The sequence below is a fragment of the Oncorhynchus mykiss genome, chromosome 19 (genome assembly GCF_057628025.1).
Source record: "Oncorhynchus mykiss isolate SJ-2025 chromosome 19, ASM5762802v1, whole genome shotgun sequence".
NCBI classification, from domain to species: Eukaryota; Metazoa; Chordata; class Actinopteri; order Salmoniformes; family Salmonidae; genus Oncorhynchus; species Oncorhynchus mykiss.
Window position 1 is genome coordinate 13,269,904 of NC_143040.1, and position 20,452 is coordinate 13,290,355.

Consider the following 20,452-nt stretch of genomic DNA (forward strand, 5'->3'; position numbering starts at 1 on the left):
TCTTTTCAGTTTTTCATGTTTTATTGTGTGTAGCTGATGTGTAGTCTGGTAGGTGAGCCCCCTTTAGAACTCACAGGCAACAGTCGATCACCATTCACATTACCAGATAGTGACAATGTCTCTTCTACTTGACAGCCACTACTTCCGTTAAACATCTTCATAATACACAAACAGTACAGACACTTCAACAGACAGTCCAACTTTCTGGTGGCTGAACCCTAACCTTCTGGTGGCTCAACTCTAACCTTCTGGTGGCTGAACCCTAACCTTCTGGTGGCTAAACCTTAACCTTCTGGTGGCTGAACCGTAACCTTCTGGTGCCTGAACCATATCCTTCGGGTGCCTGAACCATATCCTTCGGATGGCTGAACCTTAACCTTCTGGTGGCTGAACCCTAACCTTCTGGTGGCTGAACCCTAACCTTCTGGTGGCTGAACCCTAGCCTTTTTTGAGTGGCTAAACCTTAATCTTCTGGTGGCTGAACCCTAACCTTCAGGTGGCTGAACCTCCTAGGGGCTCCAACCCCTAGGTCTCCAACCGGTCATATATACAGTGGGCATATTTAATACATCCAGGCTTTCTAGGTCCATTCCCTTCATTCATATTCAGCCTACGACCCTCACCTCCTGAAGATGTCAGAATGACTGGAAACAGCTACACAAACTTTGCCTACCTCGTTTTTGTGTACTGGTTCCTGTTCCACTGATTCGGACTGTGAATTGTGGTGAAACATGCAAACTATGCCAATTCTTAGGTTCCAGGTTCTGGTACAAATTCCAGCTTGACTCCAAAGAAAGCTTGATTTATTTGCCACACTGGGTCATACAGCTGCAAAGACAAGATATGAAGACACAAGCACAGACCCCCGTTCTGTGTCTAGGATGAACAATCAATCTTTGCTGCTGTGAAGGTGGCGTTATAGTTCCAGCTCGAGTCCGGTGGTTCGCCACGCATCTCACAGGTCTCCTTATCAGTCACGAGAGGCCTTGAGGGAGTCAATCACATAAGCAGAGAGAACACTTATTTTGATTCTAAGAAATGATGAAATTCCAACATTTTAAGAGAATATAATGACATACATTTTGAGAAAATATTATTTAAAACATATTAAGATATAAGACAGTGTTATAGGACAGTAATGTATGATCTATCAGCTCTAACACATGGCTCCTATCCCAACCTTATGGACAGACCTGTGCTTACTTCCCTCTGGCCAATACCATTTCACATAGATCATTCGATCTAAACATATTAAAACATGTTCAAGTCAATTAGTCTGTTTACAGCAGTAGTTACAGATGGTGGAAGTTGTTTGACCGTCAACCCTGGAACAGGCAAGATGAAGAGACACTAAGCGAAAAGTCAGAAGATGTACTGATATCCATGTCCAATTACGTTGAATATCTAAGCAGTCAAGTCAAATAAATTATTTTGTATCATATACAGCAAACATTGGTTTCAAAAACACCTCTATTGCTCCTGCTACACCTCCTACTATTGCACCCACTGCTGCACCAACTGGTAATGCAATAGCAGCTCCAATAGCAGCTCCACCTGCAGCAGCAGAACCTACAACAGCAAGATAACGCCCAGCTGTGTTTCTTTCAGCTTTCTCTCGAGCCTCTCTTTCATGTTTTTCTCTCAGCTCCTTTCTTGCTTTCTCCAGAGCCTCTCCTTCAAAAAAATTATTCAGTTTCTCATCCTCTCTGTTTCTCTTCTCTTTGTTCTCTCCAAGGATCCTGTTCTTCTCCTCTTCAATCGCTCTCTCAGCCTCCTGGAACATCTCCGTGGTGTAGTGGCTTCCTCCATTCATCTTCACCATCTTGTTTATCTTCTCAAGCAGCTCAGTGACCTGGGAGCGACTCTTATCTTTGTTGTTGGAGACATGAAATCCCTCCTTGCATTGGTCAACTAAGCTTACTACATTTTGTGTTCCAGACACTAATTCTTTGATCGTTACATCCTCAAGGAGGTTTCCATGTGTGAAGAGAACAATTGTGTATTTTGATGCTTCAGCACTGAAGAGTGCTGAATCATTTGCACTGCTTTCTGCTCTTCTTCAGTGAATCTTCCCAGCTTGATCACAATCAGGAACACATGGGGACCAGGAGAAGAGAGGTTGACGCACATTGTGATATTTTCTATTGCTTCCTCCTGTGTAAACTTTGTGTCAAACACCCTGGGGTGTCAATAACAGCCACACGTTGCCCACACACCATCTCTCTTTCCTTATCAAAGTCTTTAGTCACAGAGTTGGAATGTGAATGTGATTTTAACACTTTCTTCCCCAGGATGGTGTTTCCTTCTGCACTCTTCCCAGCTCCAGTCTTCCCCACCAGCACAATCCGGTTCTCTCTTGGATAATAAGGGAAAGTTGTTGCTGTATAGTGTTTTTGTTGTAAAATCAGCTGTTCACTGTTCATGGGAGGCCCATGAACTGGGTGAAATTAAAACATCACAAGTCAGTTGTATTCAGCAACTAATCAACACTGCAGAGGACATAGCTGAGATGAAAATGCTTCATCACATGTATTTATTTTCAAAGACACAACTAGGCATATCAGACTTATGGTTGTTGCACCGACAAAACTGGGAAGTGGAGAAATATTAAACGTATGGAGATTAACAGTAGTGTTCTGACAAGCACACAAATGACGCTGTAATTTAGCCCATTCCTTGTCTGGAATGATAATTGTGGTAACCCGTAACAAAAATCAAATAAAAAAGGTAGAACAGCCCAAATCAGTTTCCATCACTGTATTGTACAGTGAAATTAAGACAAAGTACTCAGCAGTCATGTTTGGGTTTTGGAATGCTGTCAAGCTCTTACCAGGTCTAGTGTTCCCAACCAGAGCAATCCAGGTCTCTTTTGGATCAGAAGGAAATGTTGCTAATGTAGAGAGAAATGTGATGTTGATGTTCTTTCTGTTTGGGCATCTTATAGAACAGCTACTAATGCTATATTTTCAGTCTCACATTGTTTCTTAGACTTACATTATTGGTCTATAAAATACAAACTCTAAGCAAATTAACAATGACATTATCTACAGGTAACTTCCTAAATAAGCCTACAGACTAAGTTTCCACATTAGGCAAATATGGCAGCAGTCTCTTGCTGCCTTGGGTAGAGCACCAGTTGAAAAAGTGTAATGTAATCGATATTGTGTGGGACACATAGAGAGAAGATCTCTAAAAAAAAAAAATCTACGAGAGAGAAGCAAGGAAAAGGCATCTGAAAGAATGTTGGGGAGAGAACCAACTTCCATGTAAGTTCTCTGACTTTAAGAAACTGGATACAGACATCATTGTCCTCCTTGCTTGTCTGCTCTTCTATTTTACCAAGGATAATCCAAGCATAAAGCCATGGGTTCACTTTTAGTATGGGGAAAAACAACCAGATTTGAATCAACACCATCTACGAGAAGCTTGGAATGCGCTAGAATTTGGCTTGGTCAGGCTTATATTTATTTACAGGTTAGGATACAACCTCACAGTTTCATGCGAAGAGAAAAAGTCATTTCCAGAGGGGCAATTCCACAGAAACAGAACTACGCTTTGACTCCGTTTTTTTCACTTAGAAAATATATGCCAAACAAAAACAATTTAAATCAAAGTTGAACAAACAACATAACCTGCTGAACAAGGGCTACTTTAAACAATGTCTACTGAAAAATGTACAAAAATGAATTTAGTGGAAGAACTATCATTCCAAGATCTTTCTTTCTTTTTACTATTTGCTACTTTGTAGATAAATAATAAAGACATAAAAACTATGAAATAACACACATGGAATCATGTAGTAACCAAAAAGGGTTATACAAATCAAAATATATTTTAGATTTTAGATTCTTCAAAGTTGCCACCCTTTGCCTTGATGACTGCTTTGCACACTCTTGGCGTTCTCGCAACCAGCTTCATCTGGAATGCTTTTCCAACAGTCTAGAAGGAGTTCCCACATATGCTGAGCACTTGTTGGCTGCTTTTCCTTCACTCTGCGGTTCAACTCATCCCAAACCATCTCACAAGTGGGTTGAGGCCCTTACACAGCCTGGAGGTGTGTTGGGTCATTGTCTGTTGAAAAACAAATGCTTGTTAAGTGTGCCTTGGATTCTTAAATAATCACTGACAGTGTCACCAGAAAAGCACCACCACATATTTTTTTATTTTTTTTATTTATCACCTTTATTTAACCAGGTAGGCCAGTTGAGAACAAGATCTCATTTACTACTGCGACCTGGCCAAGATAAAGCAAACAGTGCGACAAAACAACACAGAGTTACACATGGGATAAACAAGCATACAGTCAATTACACAATATAACATCTGTATAAAGTGTGTGCAAATGAAGTAAGGAGGTAAGGAAATGAATAGGCCATAGTGGAGAAGTAATTACAATTTAGCAATTAACACTGGAGTGATAGATGTGCAGATGATGATGTGCAAGTAGAAATACTGGTGTGCAAAAGAGCAGAAAAACAAAAACAAATATGGGGATGAGGTAGGTAGTTGGTTGGATGGGTTATTTACAGATGGGCTGTGTACAGCTGCAGCGATCGGTAAGCTCCTCTGACAGACGACGCCTAAAGTTAGTGAGGGAGATATAAGTCTTCAACTTAAGTGATTTTTGCAATTGGTTCCAGTCACTGGCAGCAGAGAACTGGAAGGAAAGGCGGCCAAAGTAGGTGTTGGAAAGGCGGCCAAAGTATGTGTAATGATTCTAAAAAGGAACACATGGATTAGACATTTATTTTTGTACTGTGGCCTTTATTTTATAAAAGTAACATGTAGAGTTTTATTGGTATTTGATGGTAGTCAATGTAGCAACAAAATAATTATGACAGAAATACAGACTCGCACAAATTTCAGACCTGAGTTTCCATAACGTAAAATGTATCAACCCCTTCAAAAATGTCCATTAATTAAAATCCACATTACATTTCACATTTCCTGTTGCTGTAGGAATATTTTCCTGTTGTAGCAAACTTGCTCAAATGAAGATCTGTACAGGCAATGCTCACAGATTATTTTGTGCATTCCATAAAGTACAGCTTTGTGTCAAGAAGTGTGAAATGTAGCCGTTCCTCAAAATGTGACAATGTGTGGTACATGAAGACTAGACCTCTTTTAAAAAGGTAACAGCCGTGTCCATTTAATCCAACAGAACTCCAACCACAGACACAAAAGGAGGTCTGCATTGTTCTGGTCGGGAAGACTGGCGCTGGGAAAAGTGCATCAGCTTTAGAATCAAGGGTTTCCTCTAATTCTCTGACAAAAAAAACTGTGAAAAGGAAAAAGGGAAGGTGGATAGGCAAAGTGTAGCTGTTATTGACACCCCAGGGTTGTTACATACTACATTACCCAATGAAGAGGCACTGAACGAGATCGCTCTGTGCATCTCTCTCTCTCTGCTCCTGCTCCCCATATGTTCCTGGTTGTGATCAAGCTGGGAAGATTCACTGAAGAGGGGCAGAAAAACATGGAGATGATTCAGAGATTCTTCGGTGATGAAGCATCGAAATACACCATGGTTGTCTTCACACATGGAGACCTTCTTGATGATGATGGTGTAACAATTGACAACTTCCTGGGTGAAAATCCAAGTTTAGGAAGTTTAGTTTTCAAATTCAATGGGGGATATCATGTCTTCAAAAACAAAGATCAGAATCCCTCCCAGGTCCCTGAGCTCCTTGAGAAGATAAACAAGATGGTGACGATGAATGGAGGAAGTCACTACACCACTGAGATGTTCCAGGAGGCTGAGAGAGCGATTGAAGCGGAGAAGAACAGGATCCTGAGAGACAATGAAGAGAAGATACACAGAGAGGAGGAGAAACTGAAGAAAGACAAAATGAAACAAGAGGCTCACAAGAAAGAGCTTAAAGAGGAGAATGAGAGGATCCTGTATTGCATAAACCTGTCCAATCCTCTCAGATCTCCACCTGGCTTACAGGAAGGGGATAGTTAGGGGTTGTTTCTGGACAGGGGCTCTGTTGTTTCTACTAGAACCCTTCCTCTACATGCAAGGCTCTTCTGATTAGCTTGTTACTACTGTAAGTATCATCATTGGGAATTACCAACTTTAATAAACTGTCATGAAGATTATTTGTGTTATTTAAAGAACATGCCCTGAATCATCTGACACGTCCTCCACCATCCCTCCCTTCTCCCTCCTCCTTTCATCCTCCACCATCCCTCCGTTCTCCTTCCTCCTTTCATCCTCCACCATCCCTCCCTTCTCCTTCTTCCTTTCATCCTCCACCATCCCTCCCTTCCCTTTTTCTGGTTTTGTCTAGTGGGTCTAGCTAATATGTATGTTTCTAGCAAATTACCAGACTCTTTCAAGGTGTAATATTGTGAATATTTCAAGTGAGATGTTATTGACACACACACACACACACACACACACACACACACACACACACACACACACACACACACACACACACACACAGTTAACTAATGTATTTCCTTTTTACATGACCCTAGATCAAGGCTTTCGTACTATCACACAAAAACCCTTAACTCAACCCTTTCACATCACTGCACAACCAGAGTCAAATATAACCATATTTTAATTCTTCTTCAGTAAACTATTTGTTTTCCACTTTGACCCAGAAAAGAAGTGCCCTCCCTTCCCTTATTGAACATTATCACATGGAACTACAGTGTAACTGTATCCTCGTGTAATGTTTGATGAGTAGAACCAAATATACTCTATCACAGTGTATATCTCTATCTAGTGGAAACTATGGAGAACTACAACATGTATGTTTTTTAAACATAGTCAGTGGGCGTGTGTGTGTGATTGGGGAGTTCATGGGGACACTGGTGGTTGTATTGAGAGTAACAAGGGAGAATTATTTTTATTTGAACCATTATTTAACTAGGCGAGTCAGTTAAAAACAAATTCTTATTTACAATGACGGCCTACCAAAAGGCAAAAGGCCTCCTGCGGGGACGGGGCCTGGGATTAAAAATAAATGAAATATAAATATAGGACACACATCACGACAAGAGAGACACAACACCACATAAAGAGAGACCTAAAGACAACAACATAACAAGGCCGCAACACATGACCACACAGCATGGTATCAACACAACATGACATCAAAATGGTAGCAACACAACATGGTATCAGCACAAAAACATGGTACAAGCATTTTTGGGCAAAGTCAACAGCACAAAGGTCAAGAAGGTGGAGGCAACAATGCATGGAACAGTAGTGGAGAAGTTGGAAAGTTTTAAGTTCCTTGGCATACACATCACAAACAAACTGAAATGGACCACCCACACAGACAGCGTGGTGAAGAAGCCGCAACAGCGCCTCTTCAACCTCAGGAGGCTGAAGAAATTTGGCTTGTCACCAAAAACACTCACAAACTTTTACAGATGCACAATCGAGAGCATCCTGTCGGGCTGTATCACCGCCTGGTATGGCAACTGCTCCGCCCACAATCAGTTTGCCCTCTGGAGCGCCTTATAACTGCCATTCCAGGACACCTACACCACCCGATATCACAGGAAGGCCAAAAAGATCATCAAGGACAACAACCACCCTAGCCACTGCCTGTTCACCCCACAATCATCCAGAAGGCAAGGTCAGTACAGGTGCATCAAAGCTGGGACCGAGAGACTGAAAAACAGCCTCTATCTCAAGGCCATCAGACTGTCAACTTCTCTGGGATATGTGGGACGGTAGCGATATGTGGGACGGTAGCGACCTCACCAAGAGCCAGTGAAATTGCAGGGCTCCAAATTCAAAACAACAGAAATCTCATAATTAGAATTCCTCAAACATACAAATATTATACACCATTTTAAAGAGAAACTTCTCGTTAATCCAGCCACAGTGTCTGATTTCAAAAAGGCTTTACGGTGAAAGCACACCTTGCGATTATGTTAGGTCAGCGCCTAGCCACAGAAAAACATAAAGCCATTTTCCAAAGAAGGAGAGGTGTCACAAAATACAGAAATAGCGTTAAGATTAATCACTAACATTTGATGATCTTCACCGGATGGCACTCGCAGGACTCCATGTAGACAATAAATGTGTGTTTTGTTCGATAAAGTTTATCTTTATGTCCAAACACCTCATTTGAAATTGGTGCGTTATGTTCAGAAATGCATTGTCTCAAACAAACATCCGGTGAAAGTGCAGAGAGCCACATCAAATTACAGAAATACTCATCATAAACATTAATAAAAGATACAAGTGTTAAACACACAATTAAAGATACATTTCTCCTTAACTTCTCTGCGCACAGATCCAGTTAGTGGGATTAAATTAAACAACATACAGCCACAGCGCTACATAAATAGTCATATTAAACATTCCTGATAATAGAAGTGGCTCACGTGGTTCAAAAGTCTAGAATCTTGATAATCCAACTGCGTTGTCAGATTTAAAAAAGGATTTACTGCGAAAGAATACGATGCGATTATCTGAGGACAGAGCCCCATACCAAAATACTATTTCAACCAGCACAGGCTTAACAAAATCGAAATTGCAATAAAATAAATCGTTCACCTTTGACAATCTTCCTCTGTTTGCAATCCCAAGGCTCATTGTTACACAATGAATGGTCATTTGTTTGATAAAATCTATTTTTATTGCCTTAAAACATACAAATTATTATATCACTATGTAAGGCTATTTCACTGACAACGTGAATGATTAACAATATTAGGTTGTTAACACGTTTGTTTCTTTACATAAATAAATGGACACAAAAAAAGGCAGTGTATAACAACATTTCCCATCATGCATTGCTTCTGAAATGCTGCCCAAGGCTGTAGCAGAGAAACAGTGGTTATACAAGAAATCCCGTGACTGACTAGAAAGGGACTCAGTGATCTATGATTTATCATGCAGTGGAGAGCATGGTCTTTTGTCCGAGTAGATGTGCAAGCATTGCATTGCATCAACTAATGGTTGCGTGCAAGTCATCCAGATGGCACTATTATGATGTGGTAAGCTGAAATATGAAATACCTATCCGGGTGTTGTAAGATCATGGCTGCGGTCCAAACACTTAAAAGACACACCCTCGTCCACTTACCCTCGCCTTATGCCCTTGGGGTATCGCAGTCGCCATTTTGGAAGGTGGTCTAAATTATTAGCCAAGCAAGGGAAGTTTACAACGTAAGCCCTCAGCCCGCGTTTTTAGTCGGCTTTGTGAGTGTACAATTATTGTCACACCCTGACCATAGTTTACTTTTTATATTTCTATGTTTTGGTTGGTCAGGGTGTGAGCTGAGTGGGCATTCTATGTTTCATGTCTAGTTTGTCTATTTCTATGTCTGGCCTGATATGGTTCTCAATCAGAGGCAGGTGTTAGTCATTGTCTCTGATTGGGAACCATATTTAGGTAGCCTGGGTTTCACTGTGTGTTTGTGGGTGGTTGTTCCTGTCCTTATGTCCTTTTTCTGTCGTGTGTTACTTAGCACCAGTGTTAGGCTGTTTTGGTTTTCGTATTACGTTTATTGTTTTTGCATTGGATTCGTGTTCACTTTGTTTTCATTAAACATGGATCGCAATAGCCACGCCGCATTTTGGTCTGACTCTCCTTCACCACAAGAGAACCGTTACAATTATGTTCACTCCCGGGCCTGAAACTCCCCATAATTCAATTCGCAAAGATTGTACATCCGCTATGAAAAGACGGCGAAAACTTAAAAACAACATCAATAGAGAAGTCAACATACAAGTGTAAGTCAAAACGAATGCAAATAAGTATAAATCACCCGCAGCCCTGGTGTGAGTCAGCAATGTTGTGCAGGAACTCAAACCAGGGTTGACAAGAAATCACCTGACTAAAAACAGAAACCTTCCAAGATCACGTCATGAAGTACAACTTGGCATGCGCTATAAAATGGCAGCTGCATCGCCCTTGTATATGTATGATACCCAACTCAGCAGGCATTAAAAGGTAAGGACATCTATACAGTTACTATTACAAGATACAAGCCTGAACCACATTCTTGTTGCATGTTTTCATGTAAAAAATTGGGTGTTCTTTACATATATATCAAAAATCGAGTATGACAAAGTTTAATATCTGTGACACTTTTGGAAAGACTGCATATGCAGTTTATTTTAGACAAAGCTATATGTAAATATGTTTATTGTAACAAGAGTAACTAATGAATACATGTCATGTGTAAATATAGTGATGCTGACATTATGATGAAGGTGTTATGATGTAGGCATTATGCACATTCCTAAAACAGAACTAATATGGACTTAAATATCTAATACACATTCTGTACTTCTAAAAGCTGCACTATAAAAGCTCTCTAACCCTTTCAAAACTAAAATCTTTTATTAAAACCATAACAAAGTGTCTTCCCTGTCCCCGTTTCCCTAAAGACTAAGGGATGGGACTGGAGAAATGTAACCACTCTCAAATTCATAGACAGGGCTATGGATGGACTGATATCAAATGTATAGTTGTAACCATGTTTGTTTGTTTACAAACATTGGTGTAAAACAAGCTTTGATTTAATCAGATCAAGCCCTAACCGGTGATGCCCGACACCTGCGATGATGATTTGGCAGTGTAACTGTTAGAGCCGTCAAATGGTGAGGAGCTGCTCTTGTGAGCATTGTCAGGAAGCCACACCCATCCAGCTCGTGTTACATCTCGATCACACCGACAGGTCTTGTATTTTGGTACACCAGAAGTGCATTCATTTCCAATGGATTTTTTTATTTTACCTTTTTAACTAGGCAAGTCAGTTAAGAACAAATTCTTATTTTCAATGACGGCCTAGGAACAGTGGGTTAACTGCCTTTTCAGGGGCAGAACGACAGATTTGTACCTTGTCAGCTCGGGGATATGAATGCTGCGTTTGCCTTGCAGTATTGTTTTGCAGAGGCAGTTACAGTGCGTTCTATGTGGTGCAAATGTTGGAATTATCGATTGTATGCGTCAAACTGTATGGGTAGACGGCTTGATAGAAACGGTAGCAGAAGGTGCATATTGAACTTTTGTTGCACACATATCCAGAAGATGATGTTTGTGTCACTTTACGGAACTACTGTTGGTGTGATCAAGCCGTTAGAAGTTCAGAACGAGAAAGTGTAGGCTATATACAAATAATGACAGTCAAATTGAAAATCATTAAACAAAATAATTAGAATTTCTATCAGCCTAATTGAGATGGAGATTACATCTCACATTTCAGTGTTCGAACATGTAAACATGGCTGCATGTGATTGCTCTTAATGCGACTCTGTGCAGCCAATGGTAAGGTCCGCTTTAATATAATGTGGTGTCATGATACTGGTGGTTTGTCGACACCCTCTTGAGGATAGCGTAAACAAAAAACTTTCTCATTTTGTCTGTCATAGTTGAAGTGTACCTATGATGAAAATTACAGGCCTCTCTCATCTTTTTAAGTGGGAGAACTTTGCTCAATTGGGGGCTGACTAAATACATTTTTGCCCCACTGTACACTATATATACAAAAGTACCCCTTCAAATGAGTGGATTCAGCTATTTCAGTCACACACGTTGCTGACAGGTGTATAAAATTGAGCAGAAATTAATGCATATATAAACATTGGCAGTAGAATGGCCTTACTGAAGCGCCCAGTGACTTTCAATGTGGCACAGTCATAGGATGCCACCTTTCCAATAAATCAGTTTGTAAAATTTCTGCCCTGCTAAACCTGCCACAGTCAACTGTAAGTGCTGTTATTGTGAAGTGGAAATGTCTAGGAGCAACAATGGCTCGGCCACAAAGTGTTAGGCCACAAAAGCTCACAGAACGGGATTGCCAAGTGCTGAAGTGTGTCGCATGTATAAAAAAAAACAACACAAAAAAAAAGGTCTGTCCTCGGTTGCAACACTCACTACTGCGTTCCAAACTGCCTCTGGAAACAACATCCACAAAATAACTATTCGTTGGGAGCTTCATGAAATGGGTTTCCATGGCCGAGCAGCCTCACACAAGCCTAAAATCACCATGCGCAATGCCAAGTGTCGGCTGAAGTGGTGTATGTTTTGTTTTTTGTTTGGCATGTTACCGTGGAATTGACCCTCTGGAAATGACTTCATGCACTCCAAGCTGTCTTTTTGTCCTTTCCATGAAACTGTGAGGTTGTATCATAACCTGTAAATGCGTGGAAACCTGATTAAGCCAAACTCTTGTGCATTCCAAGCTTCTCGTAGATGGTGTTGATGAAAATATCCTAGTAGTTTTTTCCCATACCAATAGCAACACACCACTTTATGGTTGGATCATTCTTGGTAAGATAGTAGAACAGACCAGCAAGGAGGACAAAGATGCCTGTATAAGTTGTTGCATTTATAATGGTCTGTGTACCCTTTTGAAGTGCATTTTTAAGATGAAGGCATACTATTGTCTGCCTCTTCCTAGTCCCATTCCAGCATTCAGACCACAGACTCATCAGTTGTAGCATAGATTCATTGGCATACACCTTCTGTGTTGTCATTTTGAAAAACTCCTGTTTGTTATTAGGGTTTCTGAGAAATTCAGAACTTACATGGAAGCTTGGTTGTCTCCCCAACTTTCTTTCAGATGTAATTTCCTTGCTTCTCTCTTGTTCAGTCTTTTAGACTCTTTGTATGTGTCCCACACATTATGGATTCTATTGAACCTTTTCAACTGGTGTTCTACCCAAGACAGTAAGACACTGAGATATTTACCAAATGTAGAAACTTGGTGGGTAGGCAAGGAATGGACAATGACAGCTCTGTCAATAGTGTTTCCTTTATTTTGGAGGTTATCTGTAGATAACAGCTATTTTTTTAGTTTTTTGTAGACAAAATGTAAGACTGAAAATGTAGCTTCAGTTCTGTAAGACCACACTTATTTCTACAGATCAACATCACACTTCTCTCCTCTACAGATCAACATCACACTTCTCTCCTCTACAGATCAACATCACACTTCTCTCCTCTACAGATCAACATCACACTTCTCTCCTCTACAGATCAACATCACACTTCTCTCCTCTACAGATCAACATCACACTTCTCTCCTCTACAGATCAACATCACACTTCTCTCTACAGTAACATTTCATGTTTATCCAACAGAGACGCTGATTGTTCCAGTTGGGAACACTAGACCTGGGAAGAACTTGACAGCGCTCCAAAACCCAAACATGACCGGTGAGAACTTACTCTAAACTTCACTGTATGTAGGCTACAAATAGACAGAGATGGAAACTTATAAATACATTTACAAAAATGTGTTTAGTTTTTTATGGGTTTGCACCAAATAATTATGCTTTGTTAAATTATTAATATATTTTAATTAAATTAATGTATGATTGTAGCATTTATTATTCATTTATGGATAATGTCATTGTTCATTTGGTTACAGTTAATATTCTATAGATCATCAATGTAGGTCTAAGTTATGTGAGACTGAACATGTTTAGTAGCTGTTCTGTAAGGTGACCAAACAGAAAGAACATCAACACCAGACTTCTTTCTACAGTAACAACATTTCCTTCTTATCCAACAGAACAAAATAAAAAGGTCCGGATTGTTCTGGTTGGGAAGACTGGAGCTGGGAAGAGCGCAACAGGAAACACTATCCTGGGGACAAAAGCTTTTAAATCCAAAATGGCCTTTATTTCTGTGACATCAACATTGGATAAGAAAAAAGGAGAGATGAGAGGGCAAAGTGCAGCTGTTATCGACACACCAGGCTTGTTTGAAACAAAGTTAACACGAGATAAGGCACTGAAAGAGATATCACAGTGCCTGCTTTTCTCCGCTCCTGGTCCCCATGTGTTCCTGGTTGTGATAAAGCTGGGAAGATTCACTGAAGAGGAACAGAAAACTATGGAGATGATTCAGACATTATTTGGTGATGAAGCATCCAAATACACCATGGTTCTCTTCACACATGGAGACCTTCTTGATGGTGTAACAATAGAAGACTTCCTACATGGAAATCCAGATCTGGAACGTTTAATTGCCAAATGTAATGGGGGATATCATGTCTACAAAAACAAAGATCAGAATCCCTCCCGGGTCACTGAGCTGCTTGAGAAGATTAACATGATGGTGAAGATGAACGGAGGAAGATACTACACCACTGAGATGTTCCAGGAGGCTGAGAGAGCGATTGAAGAGGAGAAGAACAGGATCTTGAAAGAGAATGAAGAGCTGAGATGCAGAGAGATGGAGGAACTCAAGGCAAAGTTTGAAGGAGAAAAGCTGACGAGGAGCCAAGAAGGTGAAGCTAGAGAGCAAGCTGAAAATGTAGTTTTAGTTCTGTAAGATCATACTTATTTATACAGATCAACATCACACTTCTCTCCTCTACAGATCAACATCACACTTCTCTCCTCTACAGATCAACATCACACTTCTCTCCTCTACAGATCAACATCACACTTCTCTCCTCTACAGATCAACATCACACTTCTCTCCTCTAGAGATCAACATCACACTTCTTTCCTCTAGAGATCAACATCACACTTCTTTCCTCTAGAGATCAACATCACACTTCTCTCCTCTACAGATCAACATCACACTTCTCTCCTCTACAGATCAACATCACACTTCTCTCCTCTACAGATCAACATCACACTTCTTTCCTCTACAGATCAACATCACACTTCTCTCCTCAACAGATCAACATCACACTTCTCTCTACAGATCAACATCTGTTACTGTAATTTAATTATGCCAATGTGCTTTCATCAATTGAAAGCCCTTAATCTATTTTATGAGAATTTGTAAGATTTCTTGTTTGCATAAAATAGACGCAGACCAGTCTTTCAATAATAGGTAATAGAATTTATTATCGGAGCGCGCTCCCACTTAATAACGTGCAGCAGTTTATATACAGATAATGACGTCATTTCATTGCTTTAACAGAATCCCCTCCTCTCGACCGGGACAAAGGTGAAAAGTTTATTCTAACTTACTAACATACTCCCAGATAACTTTTGACCCCTCAACATTATCGATCACCACTGAACTGACAGTTTTAATTAACAGAAAACCTAGGAATGCACTCACTGCCTTATCTAAAAACCCCAGAGCTAAGTTTCTGTAGGGTCAACCATAGGTTAACGACCTTATCTGTTTACACAGTCCATAACCCATTCGTTTCTTCCTAGTTGGAATGGTGTTCATTAACTTTTATTACTCCTTGTCCGTGTCACACAATCCCTTCTTATGAACTCATATTGTTAATCAGATATAATAAAACAGAGTATAAGTTTACTTAGTTACAATTCTATTTAAAATGGGGATATTGTTTATTCATTTATCCATAATAAATTCAACATCACACTTTTTTCCTCTACAGATCAACATCACACTCCTTTCCTCTACAGATCAATATCACACTCCTTTCCTCTACAGATCAATATCACACTTCTCTCCTCTACAGATCAACATCAATCTTCACTCTACAGATCAACATCACACTTCTCTCTACAGATCAACGTCACACTTCTACAGTAACATTTCATTTTTATATAACAGAGGCCCGGATTGTTCCGGTTGGGAACACTAGACCTGGGAAGAGCTTGACAGCGCTCCAAAACCCAAACATGACCGTTGAGAACTTACTCTACACTTCACTGTATGTAGGCTACAAGAAGACAGAGATGGAAACTTATAAATATAAAAAACAAAACTAATTTACAAAAATAAGTTTAGTTTTTTTATGGGTTTGCACCAACAACATTTTTTTTTAAATTATTGATAAAATTTCATAAACTGAATCTATAATGGTCGCTTAATTTATGGATAATGTCATAGCTAATTTGGATACAGTTTATATTCTATAAACCATCAATATCTAAGAAGCGAGACTGTGAGACTGAACATGTTTAGTAGCTGTTCTGTAAGGTGACCAAACAGAAAGAACATCAACACCAGCCTTCTTTCTACAGTAACAACATTTCCTTCTTATCCAACAGAACAAAATAAAGAGGTCCGTATTGTTCTGGTTGGAAAGACTGGAGCTGGGAAGAGCGCAACAGGAAACACCATCCTGGGGACAAAAGTTTTTAAATCAAAAATGTCCTCTACTTCTGTGACATCAACATGTGAAAAGAAAAGAGGAGAGGTGGGAAGGCAACATGTAGCTGTCATCGACACACCAGGCTTGTTTGACACCAAGTTAACACAGGAGGCGGCACTGAAAGAGATCTCACAGTGCCTGTTTTACTCCGCTCCTGGTCCCCATGTGTTCCTGGTTGTTCTCAAGCTGGGAAGATTCACTGAAGAGGAACAGAAAACTGTGGAGATGATTCAGACATTATTTGGTGATGAAGCATCGAAATACACCATGGTTCTCTTCACACATGGAGACCTTCTTGATGATGTAACAATTGAAGACTTCCTGCATGGAAATCCAGATCTAGAAAGTTTAATTGCCAAATGTAATGGGGGATATCATGTCTTCAAAAACAAAGATCAGAATCCCTCCCAGGTCCCTAAGCTCCTTGAGAAGATAAACAAGATGGTTGAGATGACTGGAGGAAGTCATTTCACCACTGAGATGTTCCAGGAGGCTGAGAGAGTGATTGAAGAGGAGAAGAACAGGATCCTGAAAGATAACGAAGAGCAGAGACGCAGAGAGATGGAAGAACTGAAGGCAAGGTTTGAAGGAGAACGTCTAAAAGAAGAAGTAGAGAAGCTAAAGAGAAAACAGGAAGGTGAAGCTAGAAAGAACGCTGAGAATACAAACCGCTTAAGGAAAGGTGCCGGAATCGGAGCGATTGTGGGAGTAGTTGGAGGCCCAATCGGTATGGCAGTTGGTGCAGCATTGGGAGCTTCAGTGGGAGCTGTAGTAAATGCATGTACATTTCAATGAGAGTCCATAGCTAACAGTGCTGTACCTTCTACAAGTTGTTTGACTTTATTACTTGATATTTAAAGCTTCCTCTATATACACCAAGTATACCAAACATATACCAACCAAGCTCTTCAGCCAAGCTAGAGAACACCAGACATGAATTTACAGGATAGGACGCTTGCACATGTATACTAGTCGTAACTACTTACAGCATGAACATAAAGATAGATCTGGGTATTGCACATTTGAGAGCACAGAATTGAATAGTTCCCTCAGTAAAGGTGAAAGTTAAGTGTATTTCTGCCTGTCAAGCTAAAAAGCTATATGCTACTGTAAGATTAATTTACAGTCACAGCTCACATTGCTGTCTCAGAAGCATGATGAATGGAGATGAACTATTTAACCATTGCTATTCATGTCATAGTTCTTTCATCACACAATAAAATGAAGGTCCACTGAAAATTCCTTCCTCTCTCCTTAACTGCTTCCTTTCCTTGCTATAGTCTAACTAGTACAGGGCATAGGGAGATGGAGATACAAGGTATGCAAAGGGAACATTGGACAAAATAATGTATTTAGCTGGATAGAACCCCACTGGACTATTTACACTGAACACTTGGAGAAATACATCTATATGATCTTCTTACTGTAGAAACAAGCCATGAGAGATGGAAAGAATTGTGTTACACCACAAGGTACATTCAAAGGAAGACTGCAGATGTATAATAGATGTTAGCTAAATCATTGAAACGCATCACCACTTCTCACTTCTGAGACTTGTGTTTTGTCGTGCATTGTCCCTGTTCAACTACATTTAATAGATATATTTTACTGTCATGGTAGCCTACATTTAAGAATGATACTTGTATGTGAATATTTAGCTGTTTTGTGATCACTGGAAAAGGGGGTTGTATTGAGTTACATTTTTTTTTAGCAGTAACAGACTCCTGATGAAGATGTGAGGCACTCACAAATCAAGTTTTACCTATACATATAGTTAACACTCACAATGGACACATTTCAGCCATCAAGCAGTTGTCATAATGTAATTGTTTACTTAATCCATGTGTTAATTCTGTTTAGTCTTATTCTTATGACCTCACAGAACCATGGTTCTTCATAATTGAAAGAAAGCCTCATTATCCGCTATGCACCACAGTCTATGTATTCCCTCATGTTGCATAAACTTAGAAACTTGATGCATTACAGATGCATTAAGTCAATGCATTAAGTCAACAGGGAGGGCAGGGAGTTCCAATGCAAAGACATTTTCTATAAAATCATGTGACTTAGGCTGCTAAATCACTCTCAAAGAGATGGCAGCATAACAGGAAGGAGAGACCTAAAGAAGAGGTAACATTTCTGAGGAAGAGGTGGAAATATATATGGTTGTCACGAGAATTTTTGTCCCAATGTTGTGAACTCAACCATCACTTAAGCTTTGAATAATTCCCAGGGGTTGTAAATCCCTGGTTAATGAAGAATTAGACAAAGTCCCAGTCTGCAATAGGTCAGAAATTTATTCAGAGAACGTTCTGAAAATCATACAATGCACATTTGGTTATATACCTCACATTTGGTCATCAATGCCCCTCCTCTTCTCCTAACCCTATCAATACCTTTTACAAGTATTCTCCTACACATCCATTGCTTATCATATCCTGCCACATGTTACACAATCTACTGCGAACCTAACGGTTTCTCCCCTCCCTGGGTGGGGAGACCTCTTTTCCTGTTATCAGTTTCACAGTGGTCACAAGTTGTCTGCCACAGTTCCTTGTCTGTTAAAAGTTCCTTTTTTCCTATGCACACACTGTCTCGCCTATACTGCTAAATGGAAAAGTCTTAACTTGTCCTATGCACACATTAAAGAATTATCGTCTTATGATTCAAATACATTTCACTCCATTATACAGTGACAGGGTGGAATACTTTTAGTCATTATCTTAACATATAAATAACTGAGTCATTATCTTACCATTACCTAATACATATAAATCATATGAATTTCTATTATATCAATGGTGTATAAACTTAAGCAGCCCTTACTATATTATTAGAATATAGTTTGTGTTCACACACATTTTGGATAAAATTGTTCAATCAACCAATTGCTGTAAACAGGCAACAAGATCCTGACCAACTTAATCAACATGAACATAATAGCCTCAGGTGATCCCCTGGTCAAACACACACAACCAGACATTGATTGGTTGATTGGAGACAGTGTGTTCCAATTGCAGAACATTTCCTACCTGCAGCAACACTGGTGGATATTGCTGGAAATACCAGTAAAAACACTGTACCTCCATTGCGTCTCCAAACAGCAGGGACCTTCCCATTTGGCTCTGTTCAAAAGTAGTGCAAAATATAGGGAATAGAGTGTCATTTCAGACACAACCAGTCAGTCAGCCTCAACAGGAACAATCAGCCTTATAAAACCAAGAGTGCAGCATACAGAAATGGTGTGTTACAAAACAGTATATGTTGTTGGGTTAGCTGTCACTCAAACTTTAACTGATTAACATTCTGACATGTCTTAAAGAGTATGTTGTTCAGCCAGTGTCCACCTAGTGTCTTCTCACTGTCACTAGAGTCCTCCTGTCCTGCTTATATTCACATTACTGAATGTTAAGAGTAGTACTGTAGTTACACATATATACACTGTGTAATATACTGCATTGTGTGGGGAGATATAGGTAACAAGTTACAGTATTGGGTTGTGGGTATAATCATCCATGGAACTGTGAACAAATTGCTCAGATAATTGTTATACTAACATGTTTTCAATATCAATTATTAGTAGACATATTGGTTATTAGTCAACTTGCTTTTGTCTTGACTAGTTTGCTACTGATTAATAACAGGATCTAACAAATGCGGTTTGAAATGACCAAAGGATTTAAACAGAACACAATGTACTATGAGTATTGTGCAAGTTGGCATATGTTCTTATTCAATTCAAAATAAACATAGATCTTTTTCTACTCCAAAGTATTGTTGCGTTGTGTTATTCTGAATTGTGTCCATACTTTTTTTTATTAGTCATCTCAGGGATCATACTCAGTCATGTACAGTACCAGTCAAAAGGTTGCACACACCTACTCATTCAAGGGTTCTTCTTTATTTCTACTATTTCTACAATGTGGAATAATAGTGAAGACATTAAAACAATGAAATAACACATACAGTTGAAGTCGGAAGTTTACATACCTTACGTTGGAGTCATTAAAACTCGTTTTTCAACCAATCCACACATTTCTTGTTAACAAACTATAGTTTTGGCAAGATAGTAGAAGGACATCTACTGTGTGCATGACACTAGTCATTTTTCCAACAATTGTTTACAGACAGATTATTTCACTGTATCACAATTCCAGTGGGTCAGAAGTTTACATAGACTAAGTTGACTGTGCCAAACAACAGCTTGGAAAATTCCAGAAAATGATGTATTGGCTTTAGAAGCTTCTGATAGGCTAATACACATCATTTGAGTCAATTGGAGGTGTACCAGTGGATGTATTTCAAGGCCTACCTTCAAACTCAGTGCGTCTGGAATACAAGTTTTAATGACTCCAACCTAAGTGTATGTAAACTTCCGACTCAAAATGTTCATCTAAAGCACATACACACTGAAAACAGACCTCC

General features: G+C 39.6%; 2 protein-coding genes, 1 long non-coding RNA gene and 2 pseudogenes across 4 annotated transcripts; 3 read left to right on the forward strand and 2 right to left on the reverse strand.

Annotated features, from left to right (window-relative positions):
- Positions 1–876: 876 nt before the first annotated feature.
- On the reverse strand, positions 877–20,225 carry LOC149974989 (uncharacterized). Of its 2 annotated transcripts, XR_016488777.1 has the most exons (3): positions 20,018–20,225; positions 19,111–19,152; positions 877–985 (listed from the first exon to the last, which is right to left on the reverse strand). It is a non-coding gene; the product is annotated as an uncharacterized LOC149974989 (long non-coding RNA). The 2 variants fall into 2 exon arrangements; XR_016488776.1 differs by lacking the exon at positions 877–985 and having other exon boundaries at positions 18,307–19,152.
- On the reverse strand, positions 1,427–2,523 carry LOC149974990 (GTPase IMAP family member 9-like; annotated as a pseudogene).
- On the forward strand, positions 4,992–5,965 carry LOC118966652 (GTPase IMAP family member 9-like; annotated as a pseudogene).
- Positions 9,842–14,192, forward strand: LOC149974991 (GTPase IMAP family member 7-like). Its single transcript, XM_090210148.1, is given in 4 exon segments — positions 9,842–9,931; positions 13,069–13,143; positions 13,502–14,118; positions 14,121–14,192. Coding segments are annotated over 3 exon segments (696 nt in total). The 5' UTR covers positions 9,842–9,931; positions 13,069–13,136.
- On the forward strand, positions 14,120–17,266 carry LOC149974992 (GTPase IMAP family member 9-like). The gene is made up of 2 exons (XM_090210145.1): positions 14,120–14,221; positions 15,924–17,266. The coding sequence occupies exons 1-2, from the start codon at positions 14,167–14,169 to the stop codon at positions 16,820–16,822; spliced, it is 954 nt and encodes a 317-aa protein (XP_090066271.1). The 5' UTR covers positions 14,120–14,166; the 3' UTR covers positions 16,823–17,266.
- Positions 20,226–20,452: the final 227 nt, after the last annotated feature.

Coding starts and splice junctions, on each gene's coding strand:
- LOC149974992 (XM_090210145.1), top strand. CDS start 14,167: ATGGAGGAACTCAAGGCAAAGTTTGAAGGAGAAAAGCTGACGAGGAGC. Junction 14,222..15,923: donor GCTGACGAGGAGCCAAGAAG/GTGAAGCTAGAG, acceptor CTTATCCAACAG/AACAAAATAAAGAGGTCCGT.